Source organism: Drosophila bipectinata, chromosome 3L (assembly GCF_030179905.1).
Source record: "Drosophila bipectinata strain 14024-0381.07 chromosome 3L, DbipHiC1v2, whole genome shotgun sequence".
Taxonomy (NCBI): domain Eukaryota; kingdom Metazoa; phylum Arthropoda; class Insecta; order Diptera; family Drosophilidae; genus Drosophila; species Drosophila bipectinata.
Window position 1 is genome coordinate 7229914 of NC_091738.1, and position 27826 is coordinate 7257739.

General features: G+C 41.1%; 1 protein-coding gene across 4 annotated transcripts; it reads right to left on the reverse strand.

Moving 5' to 3' along the window:
• Positions 1-1921: 1921 nt before the first annotated feature.
• On the reverse strand, positions 1922-25780 carry Ae2 (Anion exchanger 2). Of its 4 annotated transcripts, XM_070279692.1 has the most exons (14): positions 25221-25780; positions 16777-17042; positions 9025-9172; positions 8700-8964; positions 8253-8382; positions 7778-7939; positions 7476-7718; positions 7277-7417; positions 6548-6775; positions 5731-5925; positions 3933-5665; positions 3674-3868; positions 3389-3617; positions 1922-3326 (listed from the first exon to the last, which is right to left on the reverse strand). In XM_070279692.1, exons 2-14 carry the CDS (start codon positions 16852-16854, stop codon positions 3255-3257), a joined length of 3819 nt encoding a protein of 1272 aa, XP_070135793.1. In that variant the 5' UTR covers positions 16855-17042; positions 25221-25780; the 3' UTR covers positions 1922-3254. The 4 variants fall into 4 exon arrangements, with proteins under 4 accessions (XP_070135793.1, XP_070135791.1, XP_070135792.1 ...); XM_070279690.1 differs by lacking the exon at positions 6548-6775; XM_070279691.1 differs by lacking the exons at positions 6548-6775; positions 25221-25780 and adding an exon at positions 18279-18417.
• Between the last annotated feature and the right edge of the window lie 2046 nt (positions 25781-27826).

Here is a 27826-nt window from a genome sequence, read left to right on the forward strand (position 1 = left end):
TTTGAGTGGCCCTACTTTTGAGCCATTTGGCCTTCGAGCTTTGAGCGGAAAACATCTAGATTTTAGAGAGTGAGTTTTCGTTTTGAGCCCCGAGGGGGACAAACCTTTTTGGATTGGACAGGGCAGGGAAGGAAAGGTGAAAATGCCGGCTCGTCGGAAATAAAATTAAGATTTCTTCAACTTGTTGGCTGAAAGTTTGACTCAGCTAATTTGTATGCTTAATTGCTAGGAACCATTTACACTAAGCTACGCGAAAGGCTTTGAAGTGGCTAATTCGATTGGAATGGCCTAGAAAAGGGTTCAGTTGGGTACAAATAAAATTATAGAAGCCTTTTCTATACAATTATTTGGATATACCGAATTAAAGTCCCAAAGGAAAATATTTCTTACTATACGATACTTATAAAAGATTATTTTTGTTTTTAATTTTTTATTGATTGTTTTTGGCTTTTTGTCCACTTTTCGTAATGGGGACCCTTGAAAATGTGGTTTTCCCCCATATGGCCCACGGTGATGGCTATATCTTTCCCAATTCTCATCCGATTCTCAAGCGGAGTACCTTAAACGATTTCTGGATCGATTTCCCACCATTCTGCATCAAAATCCTGAGACAAAATATTTTTTAGATTTTTTGTCCACTTTTCGTGATGGTCCCCTCGAAAATGGGGTTTTTCACTATATGGCCCACGGTGATGGCTATATCTTCCACAATTCTTATCCGATTCTCAAGCGGAGTACCTTTAACGGTTTCTGGATCGATTTCCCACCATTCTGCTTCAAAATCCTGGGACAAAATATTTTTTAGATTTTTTGTCCACTTTTCGTGATGGTCCCCTCGAAAATGGGGTTTTTCACTATATGGCCCACGGTGATGGCTATATCTTCCACAATTCTCATCCGATTCTCAAGCGGAGTACCTTAAACGATTTCTGGATCGATTTCCCACCATTGTGCATCAAAATCCTGAGACAAAATATTTTTTAGATTTTTTGTCTACTTTTCGTGATGGTCCCCTCGAAAATGGGGTTTTTCACTATATGGCCCACGGTGATGGCTATATCTTTCCCAATTCTCATCCGATTCTCAAGCGGAGTACCTTAAACGATTTCTGGATCGATTTCCCACCATTCTGCATCAAAATCCTGAGACAAAATATTTTTTAGATTTTTTGTCTACTTTTCGTGATGGTCCCCTCGAAAATGGGGTTTTTCACTATATGGCCCACGGTGATGGCTATATCTTTCCCAATTCTCATCCGATTCTTAAACGGAGTACCTTTAACGATTTCTGGATCGATTTCCCACCATTCTGCATCAAAATCCTCAAGCGGAGTACCTTAAACGATTTCTGGATCGATTTCCCACCATTCTGCATCAAAATCCTGAGACAAAATATTTTTTAGATTTTTTGTCCACTTTTCGTGCTGGGATCCCTCGAAAATGGGGTTTTCCACTATATGGCCCACGGTGATGGCTATATCTTCCACAATTCTCATCCGATTCTCAAGCGGAGTACCTTAAACGATTTCTGGATCGATTTCCCACCATTCTGCATCAAAATCCTGAGATAAAATATTTTTTAGATTTTTTGTCCACTTTTCGTGCTGGGATCCCTCGAAAATGGGGTTTTCCACTATATGGCCCACGGTGATGGCTATATCTTCCACAATTCTCATCCGATTCTCAAGCGGAGTACCTTAAACGATTTCTGGATCCATTTCCCACCATTCTGCATCAAAATCCTGAGACAAAATATTTTTTAGATTTTTTGTCCACTTTTCGTGCTGGGATCCCTCGAAAATGGGGTTTTCCACTATATGGCCCACAGTGATGGCTTTATCTTCCCCAATCTTCATCTCAAAAAAGTAAATAAAACGATAAACTAAAATCAGCCCTATATCTTATTTAAAGAAAACAAATCATTTGAGTTTTTAAATTTTTATTTGAATTTGAATAAACAATACTAGACAACAACTACTTAGAAGTAAGTACAAGTTCATAGATACAAGTTACATAAAAATAGTTTAGTTTTGGGCTCTCAGCGTGCCGCTGCTCCGAACGAATAATCCTTGAAACGTACTATATAGTATATGGGGATTTATATATATAGTCATGTATAAGTACAATGTGTTTGTGGGTGAGGGTGTGTGTTTTGTGGGTTACCTGACTAAATACAAAGAAGGCAAACTTACAGCGGCTGCGACACTTTGGAGGGCCTTCACTTTAAAAGTAGGCCCTCCATAGGAAGTGCGCACAACAATAATTTTTTTTTTTAGATATAATCAATTGTTCGTTAGATTTCTCCAATCAGATTTAGGAGGGGAGTTTGGGTTTTGTGTGTGTTTGACACTAATTATCACTACGCCAGTTGAAGCTAAATAGTTTTCAAGTTCCTCATAGTTTCCGTGTTCTTGTATAGCTTTCTCTTCTAATGTTTTGGATTGCTTCGATTTTTTGATAGGACTTATCCGATTTTATAATTAGTAGTTTGTGTATGCAAATATGCAAATGCAATTATTGCTAATAATACATGCAAAAATCCAACTAAATAAATAAATTTTTTCTCTTCTCCGAGTGATGGTGTGTATATATTGAAAGTTTCTTTATCTTTTTGTGGGATGGATCAACGTCGTTTTTCAGAGGTAACGATTTCAAGATTTGATCAATGGCCCGGGGGCAAAGTCATACTTTGCGCGTTGCCCCTTAAAAAATATGCTTTGTGTGTGTTCTTTTTTCTTCTCATCCCAGCCACCCTGACCCCGGGCTAAAATGGTTAGTAATCTACAATTTGTCTCTTGATTTCTGTTAAATTTTAGGTACACGATTCCGCTCTTTCTTTTGTGTGGCACTGCGAAAGTTATACGTCTTAAGCTTCAACCGTTTTCAATCACAAGGTGCAGGCCCCGCATATACAACTACTTGTATATTATACAAATATTTAAATATTGATATACGCGCTGGGTGGTTCAGATCTGTATACATACATATACTCATATATGTGTACTCATATATATATGATTTTGTGGCTTTTCTCTAAATACTAATTGCAGGTAGTTCGTTAACGTTACACCAGATTTTAGCAACAAATATTATACTATTTGTGTATTCTCTTAGCTTTGTTTTGTAATCGTGTTGTGATTTTGTTATTTGGAACCATCGTAAAACGTGGCTTGGCTTTAATACTTTCAATCTAAAACTAATAATGTTTCTCCCGATCCGATCCTTTCGAATCCCTTGGACACTGGGGGCTTTCAACTAGGCTGGTAGGTTGGTTTGTTCGTAGAAGTCGGGCTCGTCTTCGTCGTTCTTGGCCTCTTGGCCATCCAACTGGAAATTAAAAAAAAATTATAATTTTTTGAAAACTATTTTATAACTTAAGTATCTCTTACCGCTTGCATTTCTTCGGGCTTATAGAGAGCATTTAATTGTTGTCTGATTGGCACCATCATGATCAGGAAAAAGGGGAAGGCCAGCGAGAACCTTGAAGACTTGACAGTCCACAGTAGGACCAGGCACAACACCTGGATGGTGGTGAACAGATGCAACTTCCAGGGCCGCACACGTTTTACGTAGGGCGTTGGTGGATAGTGCTTCACGGGCATGAAGTACAGCCTTACTCTGTTTTTTAAAAAATATTAATTATAAATAAACAATCTATGAACTATGCTCCTTACCTTTCGAAGAACTGCACTCCACTCATGGAGGCCACACCCATGTAAAGAAACACTCCGAACAGCACTGCCATGGGAATCAGACGCAGGAGCGGAGCCATCAGGACCGAAAGACCGATCATGAGACACACAAAGAAACCAGACAAGCGCTGCTCCTTGACATCCACAATCCTCGGCGACTCACCAGGAGCATGTGTGCTGTTTAGAATTGATGTTTTTATAAAATATTTCAACTAAAATATGTTCTATCTTCGCTACTTACCGTGACATAATGGTAACCGAAGAGACATGCGTCACCGAACGCACTGTGGCGGCACAATGCCAGGGCATGCCAAACAATCCACAGGCACAGTTCAGGAGACACAGCAGCACAATGTCCCAGTGGAGACCAGAGCCCTTCTTCAGGCCACGATCTGGCTTGTCCACGATCAGCTCCGAGATCTGGGACTCCATGAAGATCAGGATGTAGACGAGCAGGGCGGGCACAACGCAGGCGAAGGGAATCCAGGTGGAGGTGGCATTGAAGCCGATGTACCAGTTTCGCTTGGAGGGATCGCTGGGCGACAGACCCTCGGGCACCACCAGCTTTTCGGTGTAGACGGCCGGCACCAGGTAGTCCACCAGCACAAAGATGGCAATGGAAATGGGCACTCCGAAGTCTCCAAGAGCACGACGGGCATTGCGTCCGAGGAAGTGGGAGTTGCGGAAGAGTTTCAAATAGTAGGCCACCACAAACGTGGCGAGTGTCAGGATGGTGCAGAAGAGAGCGGTATTGGGTTGGTTCTTTGGCAAGGCAGATGGACCCATGGGCGTGGCGGTAGTAGTCACGTTGAGGAGCACACCAGTGGCATTGACAGGAGAAGTACCATTAACATCGTGACCCACTAGAGTCGGAGGTGGGAGATTGTAGTCCGGCAGCAGGGGATTCTGCTCGTAAATGGATACCAGCTTCATCATGGTCTCCACGATGTAGATGAGTGTGATCAGCGCCGAGAAGATCTCCTGGGTGAATCTGGTGAGCAGTCGAACGTAGACACTGCCCTCGAAGGCGGACACAGTCAGTGCGATGACGATCAGCCAACAGCCCACGTAGACTCTCAGGGACAGGAAGTCGAAATTATTGTTGGTGCAGAAGACCATCAGAGCCTCGTCAAAGAGCAGCAGGGGACCTGTGGTTCCGATAATCACCAGCGGCTGGCAAGAGAGGCAATGGAAGATGATGCCCACCAGGGAGCACGAGATCAGTGTCTCCGAGATGCCGATCCAGCTGTCCGTCTTCGCCGAAACGAGGCCACCGAAAGTGATGGCCGTCGACAGGCAGGCGAAGTACATGAAGATGGTGGCCGCCAGGGTCTCAGTGTTGAGGCCGTCCAGGATGTCGCTCTTGTACATGGGCATCCGCCGCTTAAGGTCGTTCCTCAGGCCACCCCACAGGCGATGGGTCTTCTCCAGCGGGCTGGGTCGCTTCTTTTTCCGCCCGTCCTCGTCATCAGAGCCACCGTCGCCTCCACCGCCACCGCCGTCGCCACCGGGCCCAAGACCAATGGCGCCCAGGGTTTGCTTCTCCAGCAGCGCCTTCTCCTCGTCCTTGCCGATCTTAATCATCTCGCTGTCGCGCTTCACCTGCAGGGCCTTGATCTTGCGCGTTCGGATCCAGTCCTTCTTGGCCTTTAGCTCCTCGAAGGGCAGCAGATCGTGACGATCCCAATTACCGGGAGGCAGCACAATCGAGTCGTCCAGGAACTCATTGATGGCCGAGAGCAGATCCTTGCGATCGTCGGCCTTGTAGGCAATGGCGTGGAAGTGCTCGTTGGCCATCAGGGTGGAGATGGAACGACCCACCTCATGGTAGTCCAGATCAAAGTTCCGGGGACCCAGCAGCACAAACATGAATCTCACTGGGACAGGGACCTCGGTCAGGGTGGGCATTAGGACACCCTCCGACAGACGGACAAAGGCAATGGTGGGCTGCTCAAGGAACTCCACGGCACCGACCTTTAAAAAAAGAAGGATTCAATCAAGAATTCAGGATTATATTAAGGGACTGATTAGAAACATACCAACACAGTGGTGGCTTCAGCTCCGGCGGGAATCCTTTTGAGTATGGTGTCGTTCTGCAGCTTCTTAAGATCCTCCTGCGACGAGGAATACAAGTCGTCCTTCATGTCGATCTTGAGCTCATTGCTTCGCTTGCTGCCGCCAATCTCACTGGCCGGCATGATTTTGATCTTCTTGTCATCCGTGCCGGAGAGGTTCTGTGAAAGGACATTGAATTTAATAAAGGACATTCCATTTTCCATTAAAAACAACACAAGTACACAACAAGCTCGACATGCAAAGCGAAATAAAAGTCTGGTACAGACATTAGTAGCGTCATGCCAACAAAATAATCTGAAACAGAGTGCGTCTAGGCTGGAGTTATAGAGTGGCGTGTAATCGGGCTAATAAGAGAGGGCTAAGAACAACACAGTCAGAGTCACAATTGAGAACTTGCCAATCGTGGAGGTGGAGGTGGAGAGCACACATAAAAACAGTGGATCTAAGGGGGGAGAAGGGCTACGGAACGTGGCTAACATGGTGGATTGGCTAAAAAGAAATATCGCGTATTCTATAAGCGCATTTCCGAGGCTTTTAAGGAGACTCCATAGTGTTTAAATCAGAGAATGATTAGAAACGTATTAATAGGTTAATAAAAACTTTAAATAAATAAATAATAATTCTTTAATTTAAATAAATATAATTTCTAATCAAAACTGAACAGGATTCTATTCCTTTTTGGTTTGCACATCGATTAGTTTTCATTCTCTGATCCATAGCCACTACTGGGAGACAAAACAAAAGGTTAGGGACGTTTTAAACGGGGTCTAAGGTCATTACACCCAGGTAGGACATCGTGGAGTGACGTCGATGGTCGATGGCTGCCGCCGCGGCTGTGGCAGTGGCCAAGTTCAACATCGCTGCCGTGGGCGGGGCACTGGAGGTGACGCATATGCTCCGCCTGGCTTTGGCCAGGTTTCGGGATTGCTGTTGCTGCTGGAACTGTTGTTGCAGCTGATGGTGTTGCTGCTGTTGTGGTTGCGAGGACTCCGCCCCCATCCATAGAAACTATTGTATATTTTGTTTTTTTGTTGTTTTCAAGTGCAAGAGTGTTGTGGAAAGTGTGTAAGTGTGATTATTGTTTTGGCGGCAAAACGAAATCATCAGTAAACGCACAAGAAAGAAAAAGATTCAAGAGATACACAAAAGTTTTGGAAACAAAGCAGCATTTTATAAGATATCTTTGTACGATCATGGATATATACAATTTGGCTGTTCATTACCGATTTGGGTATAAGTTGCTGTTGTTGGTCGATTTGAGAATTATAGTTTGATGTTGTTGTTTTTTTGGTGATGAGTCATGAGATGGCAGAAATAGACAAGAGAATAAATGATCACGATCATATATGGGGATTAACAAACTTTTGTCACAATTGTCACCGAAAGCCAATTATTTATAGCGAACAGGCACGATATGTTATTCAAATAATTATGAGCATTATGTGAAGTACATGTGTTAGCTGGACCAGGTGAGTAGGGATGGTGATAACAGCTGGAAAGTGAACTCACCTGAAGACTGGTGTAGCTGTTGTACTTTCGCTTGGTGAAAGGCAGCACACCCTGGTGTTCGTTGACATGACGATGGCGCAGGAGCAGCGACCTCATCACCGAGGGCTTGTCATTGATGTCGATGAGGTCCTCAATCACCATCTAGAAAGGGTTTCCGCATGGGTTAAACAAGGTTCTTTAAGAGGATAAACTATAGTACCTGCTCCACAACACGATAGGCCACGGCGGGCAGATCCTTCTCGTTGAGATCGAGCAGGACAACGCCCGTTTCCAGGCAGCGACGCAAATTGAGCAGCGAGTGGAAGGAGAGAGAGGCAACATGGGGCTTGCCCCAGCGATCGGAGCCCTCCTCGACATCCTCCTCATACTTGATCCAGCGGGCAGTCTCCTTCCATTCCCGATCCTCGCCCACGCCAGTGAGCTCATCCAGTTGTACAAATATCTAGTTGAAGGATTTCATTAAAAAGTAGTTTCAAATGAGGGATGTCCTTTAAAACAAACCTCATGGGGACTGTGATCCACTTCGGGCTTCTTGTTGGTGAAGGGAGAAATAGTTATTTGCGGCAACTCGCGTAGCTTGATGGATGAATGATGTATCTTGTGGCGTCGCAAGGCACGCGGGTCGTCCGAACGATGTGATCTCAGCTCGTTGAGATCAGCCTCCTACAAAGTGTTTAGAAATATAAAGATTAATAACAAGGCTCTCAGATCTATTGGCAAAAGTTAAGTTCAATTTTTGGGACTAAGGGCACGGCCAAGGATAAGATGGTCAACCTGTTTAGCCGGCATTTGGCCATTTGTCTACAGGTGCGTAGTTATCCATACGTTTGTTCGAGGTTAGCAATGAGAGTTGGAGAGATACAATATATAATAGCAGGTTAATGATCTAAACTATATGTTAGTTTGTGGATGGGGGAAAAAGGGAAGAGTGCACAGGGGGTAGGTCGAAGTTCTAAGCAGAGTGTTGTAATCGTACCTCCAATGCCGTGTCCTCAGGCTGGACAGAGATGCGACGCGCACCTGCATCACCGTTTTCCTCGAGAGTCTTTTTGGGTTCCACGCTGTCCTGATGTGAGAATTTACGCTGTCTATAATACTGATGGCGGCTATAAACCAAAAAATATAGACATTATAAATATTAAAGCTCAATATGTTGAATATCAAGAATAAATTAAATATGAATTGATTCTTTTGTGTAGTCTTTTTTGTATTTTGCATTTAAATACCTTCCTAGTCATGCAATAAAAACATGTAGCTGTTTGAAATCTCAATGATCCCTATTGTTGTCAAATATTAAGCATACGTAACGTTGTCATCACAACATATCACGTATACGCCACATTGTACTATTACAATGAAGTCTCAATAGATTCTCTATTGTGGGCTTTTAAATTATAAAATAAAGAATAAAAATAATATTTACCTTCTTCTGCGTTTACGTTCGTGCGATTGGTCCGTGGGCTGTTCATCGTAGCTCAGGTTGGGCGGGGTGACGACTAGCTTCTTCTTGTCGCCGAACTGGACCCGCTTCTCGTCCGCCGAGTTGTCCGAGTGGTCACCGTGTCCGGCTCGCTCGGAAACTAGTGGACAGTCCTCAGGGATGTCATCATAGTTTTGTGCATTGTTTAGAGGCTCCGTTTGGCTTTCGTACTCCGAATCCTCCTCGATATTCAGATCGTTTGTGCGAACTATAAAAAGATTTATGAAATTATATAATTGGATTTATATAATCTGGGGATACAACTTACTGCTATTCTTTTTTCGGGATCCTATGGGTAACTGGGTGTTGTCCTGGAAGGTGGTTACATCGAACTTCTCCTTGCGTGCATTGTTGCCGGCAAACACCTTTTCCATTTCCGAGTCCAGCAGCACCTCGTCGGGATCCTCATTGCCGGACTATATGAAAGAATGGGAAAATCGAGACACCAATTGTCGTTATTCAATTGTTTTCATGCGTTTGGTCACGTTGGGTATGAGTCAAGTCAAGAGACAGCACAAATACTTTTCAATTAAGAATCTATAGGAAAAACAAAGTCAGACAAGTCATGTGACTCGCAGAGCATTATTGTTCGTCGTCACGATTCGGTTTCGACATCTCGAAGGGGGTCTCTGGCTATGGCTGTGGTTATGGGCCACTCTTCTGGCTGCCAACATTAATCATTTCCCACCAAGTGCGAATGCCACACATAAGATTCTATTCTATTTTCAAAAAAAAAAAAAAAAAAAAGAAGGGTGGAAAAAGTGTTTTTGTTTTGGGAGTAGATGACATATGAGGATGGAAGAGTAGTGTTTTGGGGCGTTGTTTGTAATTGGTTTTAATCGAACTCAATTGATTTCCATAGTGACGAAGGCATTGATTGCCTCCAAGAGCATCCCGGCCCGCATGTTGTGCGCACTTCCCGCAAACACAATCATTAACATCAATATCCCAGAATATCATCATCGCCGTTCGGCAATAAAAACGAAATGAAAAGAAAAAGTAAACTCAATTATTAACAATTGTTGATGGCTATCAGATTACAAAAATAAAAGAAATCCAAGGAAAATCACGGGGAAGGTTATTCCAAATTGAATTTTAGACCTAGATAGAGTTCTTTGTTGATATTTTGGCTTTAAAAGCACTCTCCTAATTTTCCCATTAAAGCGGTTTGTTTGAACGGCAAACTTATGCCAAGAAATTAGAAATCCCACTGCACCCATTTTAATGAAAACACCTCGACTGCTTGTATGTTCACACATTTTCCGGCCAAGTTAGTCAACATCAGGGGGCCAGGTATTTAATGACGCTTCTTCCGAGTGCCAGGGACTTGGCACAGTATATATAATACTATGTATGTGTTATGTTTGCCAAGTCAACATGAACATTATCGTATGCTCAGATGTACAACCTAAATGCAAATGGAATTAACTAAATGCGATTTCCAGGCCCCGCTAAGGACTCGCCACGGCAGCTGTTTAATATTTAATACAACTTTAATACATGGGACTAGAACAGGATAGCACGAGTATCCTTGACAATTACAATTCACTTCCTGATAAGCCAGGGTCAGATAAGCAAAACTAAAAGGGGGGGTAGGGTATCAGGGACAGAACAAAGGCAAACAGAGTTTCCGTTTGAGTCTATAAATAGAAAAAATTTAATAACGCTGAGAGCCTGCACGTGGGAACGTCAATGTGTCCACCGGCGAAGGAAGACCAATGACCATACATACTATATGTATGTATGTGTTTGACCCTTGTGTTTAGGTTTTGCATGTGTGTGCTCAGTGTGTGTGTGATAAGCCATAGCGGAACGCGCCACGTTACGTTAATTAATCGATAAACACTACGTTGCCATTAATGATGTTCATATTAATGCTGCTGCTTAGACAATAATGAAGTTGTTGGCATTGCTGATTTAGAGATACCACAAAAAATTGTACAGAACGGCAGTAAAAGTATTTTGTCATTCGGCCATTAGCTTGATGCCCATCATAATGTAACCACCCAGGCCACCCACTCAGGCAGGTAAACCTCCAACAGAGCGTCGCACTTTATGCAGCATGTCACTGCCGCTTATCAAAATAATCGATGGTATGTTTAGCCCACCTCCTCCTACTCCTCCTCCTCCTCCATCTAACAAACAACACCCACCACAGTCCGCCCTGGGCCACGCCCACTGCCTCCTCCTGGCTGTCTGAACTGTCAATTTTCGTTGTTGTTTGTTTAGCAGCGTTGTTCCAAGCCAAGCGAGCCAAATGAGTATGCACGGGTCGACTCGGGTCGGGTCACAGCCCAACTGCACACAGTAGCTGGCCATTGGATTAGAAATCCAATGAGATCATAGCCAGTAGGGAAATTGGTAATAAAATGAGATATTTTGGCATTATATTTTGGTATTTGGTGGGCCATAATAATTTATTTCAAGAGGTTGTTTATGAAAAGGAGACCTAATAGTCTCAAATAAACAGAAGAAGAAAGAAATACCATCTATAATATAGATTTAAAAGTTTAATTTTTAATTATATTTATTAATAAATTATACATCATATTTTTAATGAATATACACACTTCACTATCTTCACTTCACAAGCTTCAAAATAATATTTCATTCCCGTTAAGCTCAAAGGAGCCTACTTTTCTGCCTTGCTTCCTAAGAAAAGGACCTTAAACTGCCTTCAAAAAATATACTCCCACCATTAATAATAATAAAAGTATATATACATTTTTCAAAGGAGAAAAATGATGATGATTTTATACCTAATCATCTGCCACAAATTGTCAAAAGCCTTAGTGAAAAGTTCGGGCGTGCATGTAGCATGTAAGCGGCTTCCACGCTTTTCATCGAGTTGCTGCTGCAACTTGAGTTCAGTTCGCCGAGTTGGCTGAGTGTTTCTGATGTGACTTGACATCGGGTGGCAGGCAGGCAGGCAGCAGCCGTAACAGGCAGCGCGAAAAGCTAGCAACTCAGTGGCAAGTGAGCGGCGGCACGTGACTTACGAGTCATAAGCAAGTTATGCTATGTGGTCGTGGCCTAAACAACTTTTTGTCAAACTTGCCAAATTGAATCAAATTGCGGCTAAAGCGAAACTTGTTAAGATTTTGCGAGTTGCCAACTATTGTTGTTATTGTTGTTGTTGTCAGCACATACAGTCAAGCGAATAAGTTTTCTGCCCAGGGCCCAAGTAGCAGATTAAAAGTTTGTCTTCGGGGACCTATCGTATAACTTTTGTATTTATTGGTAAACTGTTTGAGTTTTCAAATCGAAAAGAAGGCCAGAGATTCCAAATAATTTGAACATTAAAATAAATTTAAATAAATAAGAAAAAAAAGAAAGAAAAAAGAACCCATTTAGCTAGAAATTTAATATTTTTTTGACTTTGACTTTGGGATATATTTATGCAAGTATACACAAAACTTTTTATTTGTTTGCAGCTGTCGAATTTTTCCATGACCCTGTGCATAATTTTGGTTGAATTTTCATCGTTTTTATACCCTTGCAGAGGGTATTATAATTTTGGTCAAAAGTGTGCAACGCAGTGAAGGAGACATCTCCGACCCTATAAAGTATATATATTCTTGATCAGGATCACCTCCTGAGTTGATATGAGCATGTCCGTCTGTCCGTCTGTCCGTCTGTCTGTCCGTCTGTCTGTTTCTACGCAAACTAGTCTCTCAGTTTTAAAGCTATCGTCTTGAAACTTTGCACACACCCTTCTTTCCTTTGCACGCAGTATATAAGTCGGAACGGCCCGGATCGGCCGACTATATCCTATAGCTTCCATATAACTGATTGATCGGAAATGACCCAACTTTGACCCAACTCGTGTTTTTGAAGAAAGAAAGCTGGAACTTGGTACAGATTATATATTTGGTCAGTTGATCCGACCTACCAAATTTCATTAGGATCGGCCGACTATATCCCATAGCTGCCATATAACTGAACGATCGGAAATGACCCAACTTTCGTGTTTTTGAAGATAGAAAGCTGGAATTTAATACAGATTCTATTTTTGGTCAGTTGATCCAACCTACCAAATTTCATTAGGATCGGCCGACTATATCCCATAGCTGCCATATAACTGAACGATCGGAAATGGTATTTGGTAGAAATATCAACTTTCGTATTTTTGAAGATAGAAGTTTGGGATTTCTTTTAGATTTTGTATTGTAAAAAATTGGATTACATATTCCTATTGCCATAAGGATCGGCCAACTATATCCGATGTTTGCGATATATATCCGGTTTTAACTGCAAGGGTATATAAACTTCGGCTCCGCCCGAAATTAGCTTTCCTTTCTTGTTTTTTTTTGCTGTTGCTGTTGCTGCTACGCAGTTGGTTATTGTTGTTTGCACAAATTAACGATGCTTCTATAACGCTTTGTCTGACTGTCAGCGAGCCTTTCTGCAGTGGTGTGTGTTGCTTTTTGTGTATCTGTGTTAATTTAATGTGAATTCCGCAGCGGAAATGCTCGCACAAGCAGACCGTCCGGGACACAGGACATCCTGGAGAAGAGACAGTAGGGGCTGGGGGGGAGGGGCAGGAGGGCACGTGCAAAAGGTTAAACTGGTCATTGGGCGGAGGCAATGGTGCTATGGCGTTAAAGGCATCGTAAATGTAATCTAGTGATGGGAAATCATGCTGACAACGCACCTCCTATGTAGCTCTCTCTCTGTGTTGCATACTTCAAGGTCAATTTGTGGCACACTAAGCCTCTCTATCTTTGTAAGTGTGTGTTCGTGTGTGTTCGGAAAAGGCCTGTTCTATTTATTGCCTAGCGGGCGTAAAATATTCTGGTTAATAAAAGGGTTTCTGCATTGAAATTTTTCCCCATTACGAGCTGAAAAACTTCACAGGCTTACGGCGAAGAAAATCCTTATAGAAATTCCACACTTAATAGGTTTCCCAACCGAACCGGAAAAACTTCCTACTGCCAGGCAACCATCTAGCTTATATAAGCGAAAGTTTCTCGAACTTAAATTAAACCTTAGCAGAGTTGGCGAAAGAAAACTGAAATCAAGGTTGCAGGGTCCTGTCTTTCCTAAGAGTGTATATATATACCAGAGTATATACCATAAATAATGCATGAAATAAGGTAAATAATTCAAAACGTTTTTATAATGCAGACAAATTGGTAACACGAAACCGCAAAATCCCATCCGACAGTCGAAACAGTCAATCATCAATCCGGCAAACGAAATGGAATTCGGTTATTATTACGTTTTTGAAGAAGGCGCACACACAGTCACCACCCAGGACCCGCCAGGACCTACGTACATACATACATCCATGACCGCAGACACACGTGTGTGCATTGCGGATGACTCCTGTGCCCCTTGGTGTCGCTTGGGGTAACATTTCAGAGTATCCTTTTCCTTACCGTTGTCGGTGAGCCGTTTTATTGCCCCAAAAAGTATGCAACACCCCTGGAACAAAATGGCAAAAACAAATTTCCGTCGGATGTGCGGCTGTATGGGTTGTATCTGTGTATCCTTTTCTGAGCTTGGGTGCGTGTGGCATAACATGGCCTTTCATCCAACTCACTTGTTGTGCCCAGCTGCCAACTTTTCGCCTATAACTTGACACACAGGCAGCCTGAACAACTAATAAAATGGAATAAAAATTTTTCAAAATGTGTTTGTATGTGGAGAAAGGACGACAACGACATCGAGTCCTTTCCACAGCTAGCTGTGTGTGTGTGTGTGTGCGAGTGGGCCTTTTGGAAACATTTTTCAAGGTTGGGTGCTCTTGAAAAGTTTTCGCTGGCTTCTGATTAACGTTCTATAGATCAAACAAACAAGTTCAACTGGTTTGGTTTTACCTTGGGCTCTCCAAATGTGGTTCACTCTGCTCTATTTATATTTTTAGCACCAACTTTCCAATCAAACGAAACTTTCGTAATAGTTTTCACGCTTCTGCCTGTTGCACTTTGACCCGCCAATCTATTTTCTTCTTTTTTTGGTTGGCTGGCGAAACCAAAAACACACGACGGCCAGCAGCACTTTGGGGGTCCGTTGTCTGGGAATGCTTCCCAGCAAATGATGGGCCATGAATTTTTGCTGCTGGTGCTGCTGCGGCACACACATGTTACCTGCCACTGGGGGCAAGGGCGCATGCGTGGGCGAAAGCGCGCGTATAACGGTAGCATAGCTCCCCCAGCTCCACAGCTCAGCTGGCATCGCTGCAGCGCCTCGGCCACGCTCAGCTGATTTTGGGTCTTCAGGGCCGTTGCGACGGGTGCTTTACTACGCAGCCCTGCCCCCGCCCCCACAGCTACCCCACAATTCCTGCCACATCCTGGCCACCCGCTGACGTAAATCGGAATGCACTTTTGGGGCCACCCGCAGGAAAGCTTTCGGGCCAAAAAGCTTGGCTCACCATTTTTTTTTTCGGCCTGTCCTGGCCAACCAACTAGTGCATAATTAATGGCAAAGCTTCGTCCTTACAGGACACACACATACACATACTCCTAGAGAATGATGGTCAAGGCCGCTCAAGGCCAACACTTGGTGTTTTGTATGGAAAATAAGGCTGCAGGGGGGGTGTTGTTGCGAATTGTGTGCCAAAAGCTTTTCTCCAAAAAGTTTGCGAATATTGTGGAACTATGCACAAAAATCTATTCACTTGATGGCCTTTTCAACAGTGGGCCATTAGGGCTTATTAGCCATGTGTCTGTATGGGTGTGTGTGTATGTTTTTGGTAATTAGCGATAACGGCTGAGTTGTAACGGCTAATTGAGTTATGCGCCTACACAGTGATATTCAAGATTATAGGACACTCGGCTTGGATGAATTATGCAAGGGCGTTGAGGACATAATTGATTGATGACTGTCATATGTAATAAATATTTAATAGATGTACTACCAATAGGGATGATTATATCATAAACTAACATGCATCCTGTACTCGTCTAATTGAACTCGTCTTTGTTCCTAAATCATGGCATACTTAATGGTGCAATTAAGTTAATTGAGGTTACTATTATAGCTTCTGGATGCTTTCACCTTTGGTCAGGTGTCAATGAATCGCCAGCCATTACAGTTACTTTTCATTGTCAATGTCAGAATTGCAACCTTGACCACGAATATCGATTTCCGGTGCCACATAGTGTGTGTGTTCTGGCCGTTTGTGGGTGTGAGTTCCTTCATTTGAATGGCTAACTAGCTTCCTGTTACCGTTACACATTATATTTCAAACAGTTGCACAATTAAAATGCGTTTTCGCATTTAGCTTTAGCCTTTAAGCTGACAACTAGTCGCCTTTGCAATTGCCTTTTGCCTTTTGTCGACAACGCTGCGTATACGTAATATTTGCAAAAAAAACAAACAAAAGCTAGATAGATGTTTTTTGTGTGTTTTTTTTTTGCTAACTGTAACGCGTGTGGGGCACTTTGGCATGAATGAATGCATGATTAGGCGATCTGATCTAGTGCTCTGAGTACTCGCACGAAAGCGAAACTGAAATCGAAACTGAAACTGAAATCGATTTGCTGGAAACTGGAAACTGGTTTCTAAATTGTGTCAGTCAGTAGCTGGCGGGCATGCCGGCACCCAAAAATAAAATAAATAATAATAAAAACAGCATACACACACTGCGGAAATTTGTGTAGAAAAGTAAACAACAAAACTGCACAACAAAAAATCAATAACAATTACTTGACATTACGCGCTGGCGGCTGGCGAATGAATTATTCACAAATTGGCAATAGCCGTGTAGCTATAGCAAAAATATAATTCATTTAAAAAGTGATTTTTAATGGAAAACTACCGGCACACTACTTGAGCAGCAAAAAATATTAATTTTTTCCTCGGTATTATAGAGTTAGAGGTACGTACTACCTTGACTGGGTAAAAGTTGTATCGGGATCATCATCACCCTGATGGGGCTATGAGCTCATTCCCCACATTTGCCTAATTAATTTTCCAGACAGAAGTCAGAAAGACATTAAGTCCGGCTTATTTATAGCCGAAATCTATATAGCCAAATTATTATATAATATCCGTTTGATGGCTTACTCACCTTCTTTTTGGTATTGAATCCGAGGAAGGAGAGTTTACGGACATTGTTCTCCCTCCCGCTGGCCGAACTGAAGCTCATCTTGGCTGTTGTCCTTTAACGTTTTATTATTTGATTTCCAATCCGAAGATTTTCTTTATGGTTTCAGCTTTCCTATTTGATAATCAGGTAGTAGATGGGCATCGAGCTGAAGGTGTGCTTGGTGATTTGCTGCGGCCACTGTGTGTGCTCCAAGAATCTCGGCATTCGGGGCAGCAAAACTCAACGCCCTGTAACCAAAAAAATTAGAAAAAAAATACTGAGTACTCAATAAACATAACTTGGAACGCAATTTCATTAATAAACAATTTCGACTGTTGCTGGTTGTCACTGGTAAGGAGGCCAATTGAAAGCGATGCCGCACAAAAATATAGTATATATGTACATATACCAGAGGGACGCCATAAAAACGGTTCGACGCGACTCAATTAAAGTCAAATGGCCGCCACACGCATAGGATGGGCGGCTGGCAGAAGGGGGTGCCCCAAGAAGGGAGGAGGTCGCTGGAGCACGCGACTTTCGTTGACGGCTCGTGATCAATTTGCGTTATTTAAACACTCAATTATTATGCGGGAAGGGGCAGGGAGGCTGGATGCCTCCAAGAATGTGAATGCGGCAATCAACGCCTGCCGCCTCGTGGCGGTATGCCTTTGTTTCTAATGATCACTCACTTGACTTGATCTGCATCTCAATTTTGGTTACTATTCGGTGTTTTATCATTGGTACACAGAGAGAAACAAAAAAATTGAAAATTCGACATTTTCAAAGAAGATTAAAAAATCTTTGGAAACTATTTACCAAAATATATTCCATCAACTGATCTATTAAATATTAAAAAAAAAAAAGACCATAAATACATTTGTTAAACCAAAAACATTATACATTTTTTAAGTGCTTATTTAACTCATATAATTTTCGTTGATTTCATAACCTACCCTCGAAACTATTCAACTTGAAAATTAAAATTTGTTTAATTTAGACTTCAGAATCATTAGATTCTAAAAATTAAATTAAACAACCACAGTTTGAAGCCAGAAACCATAAATATATTTTCATGTTATTTTACTCAAAATCTGGTAATTAATTTCGTAACATATTCTGGCTACTATTTAGCTACAAATTTTAATCAAAATTTATATTAATTAGGCCTTATCTTTTAACTTTTTTAAATTTTTATTAGAATTAATAAAAAACACAGTTTTCAGCCAAAATTACAACGAATATTTTAATTCATTTCGTAACCTACTCTGGCAACGATTTAACTTGAAATTCAAAAACAAAAATTAATTTTAATTAGCGGCTCAGTCACTTGACTTTAATATCTGCCCCTTCGATGGCCGAGGGCGTGGCCGGTCAATCATACTAAATAAAGGCAAACAGACAGACACACACACACACAGGACACTCAACTGGCTGCAGCTGTTAAATGTTTCGTGTCCGCAGGTCCTCAATAATTCAGTAAGCACCTTTCAGGATAGAGCCGCCAGACTGAGTGGCAGGACGAGGCGATGTGGCAATGAAGACGAAAACCAAACTGTCATCAACTAAATTCAATTAAGAAACAGCACTACCGAACCACTACCAGGGTTACACGTCAGCCAATGTCGCGAATAGGGCGAAAACGAGGATATGACCGGGCAGCGGGAACACCTGGCGGATACGCGATATTCAGGACACGAGGCGAGGCTAGCTCCGTGGCGACCGATTGCCGTGTGAACCTGTTGCGGCTGCGAATGCGCTGATTTATGTGAGCTTCTTTCTGCCGCCAAGAACGTTTCGAATGTGAGCCGAAGTACGTCTACGAGCACCCCGAACACCCCAAAAAAAAAAAAACAAAAACAAACCAACTACCTCAGTATTTGTTTGCATTTTGTAGCCATTGTATCTGTAGCTGTGTATCTACATACATAAGTATCTGTGTAAGCGAGTGTGTGCGGTTGAGCTTCGTATCGTATCGCCAATATCGCGTAGACAATCCAACATGAGTCTCGTGCTTAGACGCAGCGCCTTAACTTAGTCGCCCCCATCGGTTGGGCGAAAAATTTTCACTTGGCCACCTTGATTATGTAAGAAAATGTGACTAGTATTTGTCTTGGGCAGGGGTTTTTTGTTTTATTATTATTTCCTTTTGCGGTATTTAACAGGGAACTACCAGCCATGTGCCTTGGATATTCTGGGGCTTGTTTGCCATATGTGTCCACGATAAAAAATTGATGTGCCTCCTTCGTCTTCGTCCCCGTCTTCGTCACCGTATCCGACAGGCCACGGATTAAAGTTAAGTTTCTGGGCAAACAAAGAAGCCAAACTTTGGCTTTTGTCAGCCTTGATATTGCCAACTCGCTGCATAAAAGTCGGTGGCGTGTTACGGTAAAGGTTATTAACTAATAAAAGGATTTCACAACTTGATAAATGGCTAAAAAAAAAGAAAAACAAGAAGGCGGAAGCTCTTTCAAGGTTGTCGGTATTTAAAGTGTATAGCCTGTCTATCATATCAGTCCTTAATTTACTTAACTGATCCTTGGATTTAATAATGTTTGTAAAAATATTTATTTAAGTTAATTAGGTAATATTTAATATTTTAATATTTAAGTAATAGTTTAAGAGTGTTCAGTTGAGTAATACATCATACATCAATCTTTTTTTATTTAGTTTTAAAATAAAACAGAGCCTGGATAATACAACTTTTGAAGTAACTAGTGAACACAAATTAGATAATCTTATAGATATATATTTTATTGTATAATATTATTTGGAAAGTCATACTATATTTGTAGCCCCAGAATTTCAATGAATGTTACTGAAGCTTAGTGCTATTTTCACAGGAGGTATGAGCCGTAATTAGGTTCTAATTTCAATAAACATTCTTGAAATCTAGTGATTAAGGTTCTTTCATGAGAAAAGTGATATCTCTCTCCGTCAGCTGATTTCTTTTATTTTCTTTGAAAGATCCATTGAGGATCGCGTGACTTTAACCAAAATTCGATACGTTAAAGTGCACCTAGCCGAGGAAAACAAATAAATTTACACATTTTATGGCAGTTAGACGACGAACGGCAGTCAGTCTCAGGTCTCAGGTTGCATGTTATCAAAATTAGAGGCAACTCAAAGGCAAACACTAGCCGAATGGCCACAGGTTTCCATAAAATCCCAAGGTGTTACATTTTAAATCCCCCCAAAAAGTCGGGCTGGCTGAAGGGGTCTTCAGTGGCGGCGGGGGCGTTTCAAAAAATTAACGTGGTGATCAATTTTATGGGTTCATTAGCGTTCTCTGGCGAAATGACGCCAAACGATCGATCGTACGGCGGTCGGACTTAATTTTGATTTAAATTATTGTTTGTATACGAATATACGTTTATGTACCATACCTCTTATTTATACATACATATATGTACGTATTTATACTTTTTTGAAAAACGATAAACAGTCTAAGGCAGTCAGCGTTATCAGGGTGCTGTGTGTGCTAGCCATTCATTTCGATTTCGATTGAGATTCCGCTCCAATTTATTAAAACAATTGACAGTAATGTATGGGATTTGCCGTTCGGCGGCTTCATAAATTATCAAATTATCAAATTGTCTATTACGTGTCGGGATCCTAAAATTGATTTGATTTGGCTTCAAGACACGTCAATTAGCCGCCTTGCCTGATGCCCGATATGAGAGAAAGGTTTTTAAATAGCTCGATTATGCAATTGTTAAAAATGGGCTAGGTCCAACAATCAGTTGGAATTTTTTTTTGTTGGCGAAATAAAGAGTCTCGTGCCAGGGCATCTTATCACTCAGGTTTTCCACCCCGATCACAAAATATCAGATCTAACCGGTTCCTGGTGGTTTGTCAGCTGCTGGTCCTACCTACCTACCTACTTCTGCTACAGTTACCACCGAGATTTTTGCATTCACGTGCTGCCGCAGCGAACAAGTTGCAAAAACCGGTTCTGTCGAATTGCAACAGTCACCACTCAGGCTAATGCTGTGGCAGCTGCAACTGGAAATGCAACTGCAGCTGACATTGAACTTGAAATCACTCAAGCGATAAAGTGTCTTTTATTACAGAGTTAAAAAATATATATAGAGTTTTTAAACTTATATACTAAATAGAACTATAAATTTTAATTATATGTTTTGGCTAATTACTTTTAACTGTTTTTTTTTTTCAGTGCCCTATTTCTCTGACCGGAAAAGGGTGGCCCTGTTCCCCGCCCACTTATCGCCGGACACAATACGGTAGCAGAACCACTCGAACGTAAAAATGTCAGTTTAAAAAGTACTCGAGATATGGCCTACCTACCGATATGCATATCTCCCTAGAATTCCGTCCACGACGGTAATTATTCTGGAGTGTGCCCATATATTAAGTGTACATGAGTGCATTAAAATATTTGATAATTGAAAACGCATTGCTTGAGTGCCGACATAAATCTTGGCACTCCATAAATATTATTTCCACCGATTCTAGACAGATTATAAGACCACCTGATATGCAATTTATGGCTATAAACCTAGAGTTAGAGAACTGGGACTTGAGGCAACAAATTTTAGGGGAATTTGTTGGAATAGGTTAGTAATCTTGGCTATCGAGAAGTGTAAACTACTTGGTAGTTTAGAGTAGAATACTTATCAAGAAATTCCGAATGACTCTTATCGGGAACCGAAAGTAAAGGTCTTTTTGAAGTGGTCTTAAACTTGCCTTACACTTTTGTTCAGCAGCGTACTTCCACTTTCCACTTGAGTGACAAATATTGTCAGGCCATGAAGGATTTATGATCGGCAGTGTGTTCGATCGTTCAAAGGTTCAAAGCACTTGGAGCCAGTTGCAATTAAAACCAACAAACGCACGACATTTGAAACGAAATGAAACTGTTTGGCAACGCTCCACCACCCACACAAAAAACAATAAATAAATAATAAAATCAAACGAAATCGACTGAAAACCAATTCCAACTGCAAACAGCAAACAGAAAACGAAACTTTAATTAGTCTATTGCCGTTCTGGTAATGACCAGACCGATCGAACTAGCTGACTGACAGGCGGATCGACTTTGGGGCGGGGGTTAACTAATAGAACCTGTAACCCCCAATCTATGACTTGTGCCCGCCCCGTAGGTTCTATTTCTGTTCCCGATAAGCAGTTGGCTATCACGATCTGGCCAGAAATATTCGTCAACTGTTTTTAAAAATACATATGGCTTTCCCAATGGTTTATTATATCGTTTTTCAGCTGAAATCGACACAGTTGGCAATGGATGTTCTTACCCGAATGCGAGTCAGCAAATAAACTTCTTTTGTTTTGATACGATATACGTTGTATATTATTCTCAGAGTGCCATATCAATATCAGAGATTTCTGCGGATTCTACAGATATATATTATATACATTACGAAAACAAATGATTAATTCTGGTGACAGATGTCGGTGAGTTTGTTTATCTAAAGGGCATGACTAAAGGCCCGGCCTTATCTAAAGGGTGTTGCATCCTATGAATAATTTTTAGGGGGTTTATTTTTAAAAGTGACTAATATTGAAAGGCTTGTAGTAGACAAAACATAAGTTTGAAATTCTATTCGGATGATATTCCAATTCAAGCAAGTGTTGGGGGCTTTGTAATCTGCTTTCTAAAAGTTCATTAGCATTTCTTTGATAATTTATTTCTTAAATATTACAGTAAACTAATTGACAGTTGATACTTTTCACACCAGAACCGAATGCATAAATAATTAAATATTTGTTTATTTCACTGAATTACTGGCCAACTATTGTTATTAAATACTTCGATTTGCTGCTGGCCGATGGAGCAAATTCTGTGAACCGTGCAGAGGAACAATAAATAGTATTCGCGAAACACAACAACAGCAGCTTCGCCGCAAGTTGTGTAAACAAAAGTGTAAAGCCACAATTACTGCAACGCCGGCAGAACGGCAGAACGGCAGAAGTGTCGACAATAACAATAAAGCCCAACTTTAAGCGTCATGATACATTTTGGTTAAATATCAGACAAGAGCCAACAACAACAACATACCGCGAGAATCGCACAAAAACAACAAACAAACAAAAAAAACAGAGAAAAAGAGTACAAGAGTCGAGTGGAGATAAACAAATTCTAGTTAACATTGTGTGTTTATCGGGGGTCGCGACTGCAGCAACAACTTTTGCAAAAAAACGTGGACTTTCTAAGGGAGGGGGGTGGGGGGTGTGCTGGGGAAAGCCAAATTATTGAGCCATTACTCACCAGCTGCAACCGCTGGGGAGCTGGGGAGGGGCGTGGTTCAAATGGGAACCAGGAGGGTGCCATCTACAAATATTTGCCACACAGTAAAAAACAAAAAGCCAATATGGCCAATTGATTGGGCATTTCGGGCTCATATCACAATCAGCTCTTATCTATGCTTTATCAGTATGACGTTTAAGATTAATATAGTACAAAGATTTCGTCACAAATCATAGAATCCAACTATTTTGAGCTTTTAAACGTTTTTTATGGATATTCAGAATATCTGTTTCTAAACTTTGACTTGAAACGATTAATGGTTTTAAAACCTACCCTAGGTTTAGATTAAACAATGCATATATTTCGTCACAAATACTTAACTATTAAGGGCTGTCTGATTTTTTTTTATAGATTTTTAGCTTTTAAACCAAATTATTTTAAGAATACTTGCTAGGAAACCACAATTTGACATACTTTGAGTTTTAAAACTTAAATGAGGATAAAGTTTAAAAAATATACTGATTACGTCACAAATACCAAATAATTTTAAGCTTTCAACCATTTTTTGTATATATTATATAGATATTTGTCTTTAAAATCAAAATTTTTGAAGAATTTTTTTAATAATATAAATAATACTAAATAAGTTAGTATCTTAAAACTTTAAAAAGACCCTTAGGTCAACATTACAAACATATTTCGTCACAAAACTTTTATTATGACTATAAATCAAAACTATTTGGAGATTTTTAAATATATTTTGCTTCAATTGAGAATATTCATTGGAAAACTATGATAAAGTATAAGTTTTTTCTTTCAAAATTCTTAAAAAAGGTTCATATAATATTAAGATTTTCTCACAAATGTACATATTTTAACTCTTGTAATTAATTTAAATTGTAATGAAAGTATTTAAGCTTTAATACATTATGTGATTGATATTAAGCACCTAACTTAACATTAACACTCAATATTTTTAAATATCTACCCCAAAACTATTATTTCAAATAATTAATGTTTTTAAGCCCCAAAAACTTTATATTTTTTTAACAATGCAGTTGGCAAAGTGCAGCAAACAATTCACGTGCGGTGCAAGTGTCCAAAAAAAAAGAGGGTGGGGGCGGGAGTGTGGCGCAAGCAGGGTGTCTTCGTTTTCGGGTCGTATAGGGGATGGTGGTTGTGGCAAGCCGGCAGGGGCAGAGGAATGGCGTGGCACACTCAGTGCTGATAGCAGAAATTCCCCTAAAAAAGAGTTTTTGGTACTTTTGAACGCTTCTGCTGGTGTGTTTGGTGTGTTGTTGGGGTTGTTGTTGTTGTTTCTAAAAATTTGCATAAAAAGCAGACAAACTTAGCATAAAGCGCCGCGGGGAATGAAAGAGAACTAGGCGAACCAAGAAGGGGAAGGTGAAAGACTGAGAGAGAACGAGAAGTCAGAGAACGTGGCACAACGTGCCGGCTACAACTGAAACTGTGTTAGTTTTGTTGGTAATACAAATACAAAAACAAAAACATTAAAAAAAGAACAAGTCGAAAAAAATTAAGAAAAAAAAAAAACATAGCCCCTGGGCCTGAGATCCAAAATAGAACCAGTTTTGTCCAGAGCAGAGTTTTGAAAGCACCAGAGCTCCCCAAGTCACATGCTGCAGTTGCTCCGCTGTACGCCTGGACCTGGCTTGATTTATCTCTTTTTTTGGCCCGCTTAATAATTTGGCCGACAGTAATTGAAAATCGGGCCAGAAGTTCTGGGCCAACAGCATAAACAGTCTTTAGTTCCGTAATTGTTTTGCCTTCGCAATGAACTTTCACATTTTCTTTGACACTTTTCCAACTGCGAAAATGTGCCGTCAATTTTCCTTTTTTTTTCTATACACTGAGAAAAATAGTGGTATTGAAAGAAGGATATTATATAATTTATAGAAAATATTTTAATACACATTTTGAATAATTTTTAAAATTTCTTTAATTTTATTTCCGGTTCTTATTTCTTATTTTTTGTACTGTGCAGTAAATTTTGATTCTTGGGTGTCGCTGGGAATTGCTACCAAAAGTATGAAAATATTCACAATTTTAAAGATCTTTTGCACCAAAAATAGCCGCAGACGCAGTAACAGCATTATCGAAATCAGCGTCAGACAGAAATTCATTTTATAATTGACACGTACTTGAGGTGGTCTTTTGGATATTTTTTTTTAAACTTTTTTACCTTTTAACTTGGCCACGGGCGCCAACAGGAACAACAATATTATGCGACGGAATGGAGCAGAAACTGATGACGAAATTCTCAACGCAAGTGGAGTCGAAAATTTTCCACTGCACGTCTCAGTCTCAGAAACTGCTGCTCAATGATTAGCATAAAGGGTTTGACGATCTCTGGCCTCTTCCTTATTTTTATTTGTTTTTCGATTTTTTATTTAGCTGTTTATTTATTTATTTTTGTTTTTGTTTTTTTTTTCAGTATCGCGGGGGTGACAACAAACAAATCGACCACAGGGCGGATGGCGCAACACAAACACACGCACACAGAATGGAAGCAGAACGGACGAAAGCTTCGATAAAAACAACAGCGAAAAACGCGAATTGGCAGGAAAGGAACCACACAACAACAACAAACAATGTGTGAGCCAAGTGGGGGGGTATTTCGACCTTTTTTTTTATGTATTACTTTTTTATGTTCTTTTTTTTTGACTTTTTATGACTTTCGTCGTGGACTATTCGGTATAGTCCGCGAAACTTGAACTTGAGTTCTATCCGGCAGCACGTTTCCAAGTGATTTACAGTTTTTTTGTGCAGCACGTTTTAAGCGATCGGAAACAGCAGGCCGAACGAGAGAGAGAGCCGGAGAGCGGTTGGCGCCTTAACAGCTGTTGGTGGCGACTCTCCACTCTCCACCCCGATCGTTCTCTTCTCCGTGAACTCTCATCTCTCGCGCCGCGCGAGGCTGATTTTAACCCTTGCCGGCCACGACCCCCAACCCCTGTCCCTTATCTAAATATAAACACTGCCTTTGATTTTTTATCTAAAAATAAACAGCACACTGTCCGCAATAATGTCAATGTTTGCCCAGCAATTCACGCAACGCAAATTAAGTGGCTCCGACGCTCTAATTGATTGATTTGCATTGAATTACTAAGAGAGGAGAAGGACTAAGAGGAGAGCGATGTTGGCCAAGAGGGCTGTACAAAGTATCAGACTGGCTGGGCCATAATTTTAACACACGTCTACATTTCGAATAATTTTGATTGCGGGAACTATACTTCAATATTTATGACGAACAATTGCGCCGAATAATGATTAAACGCAGCCATCAAATGGATGGGTGTGTGCCATTCTTATTTTTGGGGTGAGGTGGTGGGGTAACTGATAACGGTATACCTTAACATTGGTTAGTATTCATGTGTGAGTGTCAAAGCTTTCCGATCACAGAGGCTGGACTTTCCAAATGTGGGCATTTTCCGAAGTACCTACGTCAGAGTTCGATGGATGTGAAAATAACCTTTTTTTTTTGTTCCATTTATTGACTTTTCAATTCACTAGATAGTGCTAATTAAATGCATAAACCCGATTGAAAAGTGGTGCGAAATTTTTGTCATTTCTACAAATTAATTATGGCTATTTGACAGCTATTTTGATCGAGTGCGATAATTTGCGGCTGGGCTCGCTGTTCTGCGAGGAAAATTTATGGAAAGAGCCCTAGGCTTATTTCCTAAGGAGGGGTATAAATAAAGTGTCAAGTTTAAGGCCAAAGGCCCGTCCTCCTCCTATTCGCACTATTAAAAAGTCATTAGATGATAAGAACACAATGTGCGTATGAGTAACATTCGCTATAGAACGAATATCACACATACGCCCAGTAAGGGTTAAGCCAGCCCAAAAGTATGCAGCGATAATGTTAAGAGAGCCAAGACCAAAAGTATACAAAAGCTGAACGATAACACAAGGTAACGTAACCTTCAGCGAAAAAAAGGTAAACAAACCGGAAAAACACTCAAAGGTGAGTGAGAAATTAAGCGCAGGCGTCGCGTTCGAGGTGAAAAGCTCCACTGTCCCAAAACTGTTGCTTTCCTATCCTTGTTGTCCTTGTTGTTGTTGTTCTTCCTCTTGTTTGCCGCTTGTAGTGGACTAGGAGCTATAACTTCATTTTATCATTTGATTTACCTGCAGAACTTTAACAATGCTCACTTCCGTCGCCGAAAGAAGCCCAGCGGAATGCTCAAGTTGTAAGCTTTGTGTTTGTATTTGTGCTAGTATTTGTGTTGCCACCATGGAGGCGGGTGGCACCAGACTAGTGGCGAATGGCGTGTGACGGGTGGCGGATGGCGGATGGCCGTTTGGCTAAGGGTTTATGTGAAACTATCTTTTTTCAATTTCCCCGCATGGCTGCTACTTCTACAGCCCCGTCTCCGTCTCCATCTTGGTTTTCCACTGCCCCGCATAAAACGGAAATGGAAGTTTTGTAAATGTTTTCTTTTGTATTTCTTTGCAGCCACCCATATGCCGCAATAACAGTAAAAGGCAACACCAATACGAGCACACACACACAGACACACACGCACTAATACAGACTAGGTAGCGCCTTTGAAAGATGAGCGAAAATGGATATATGTAGTGGTGGTAGCAAGAGAGGGATGAAGAGCAAGTGCAACACTTGGGGTGGGGTGGGGGGTATGTTGCAAATGGAGTGGCACGATGCGGTATTGGAGGTGTGTGAAGGACCACATGGCCGAGAAGACCTGCCAGAGGCTTAACAATGAAATAGTTTAGTTTTTTGGGGAGGAAATCAAATAAAAATCTACAAGTTTTTCAATGAAA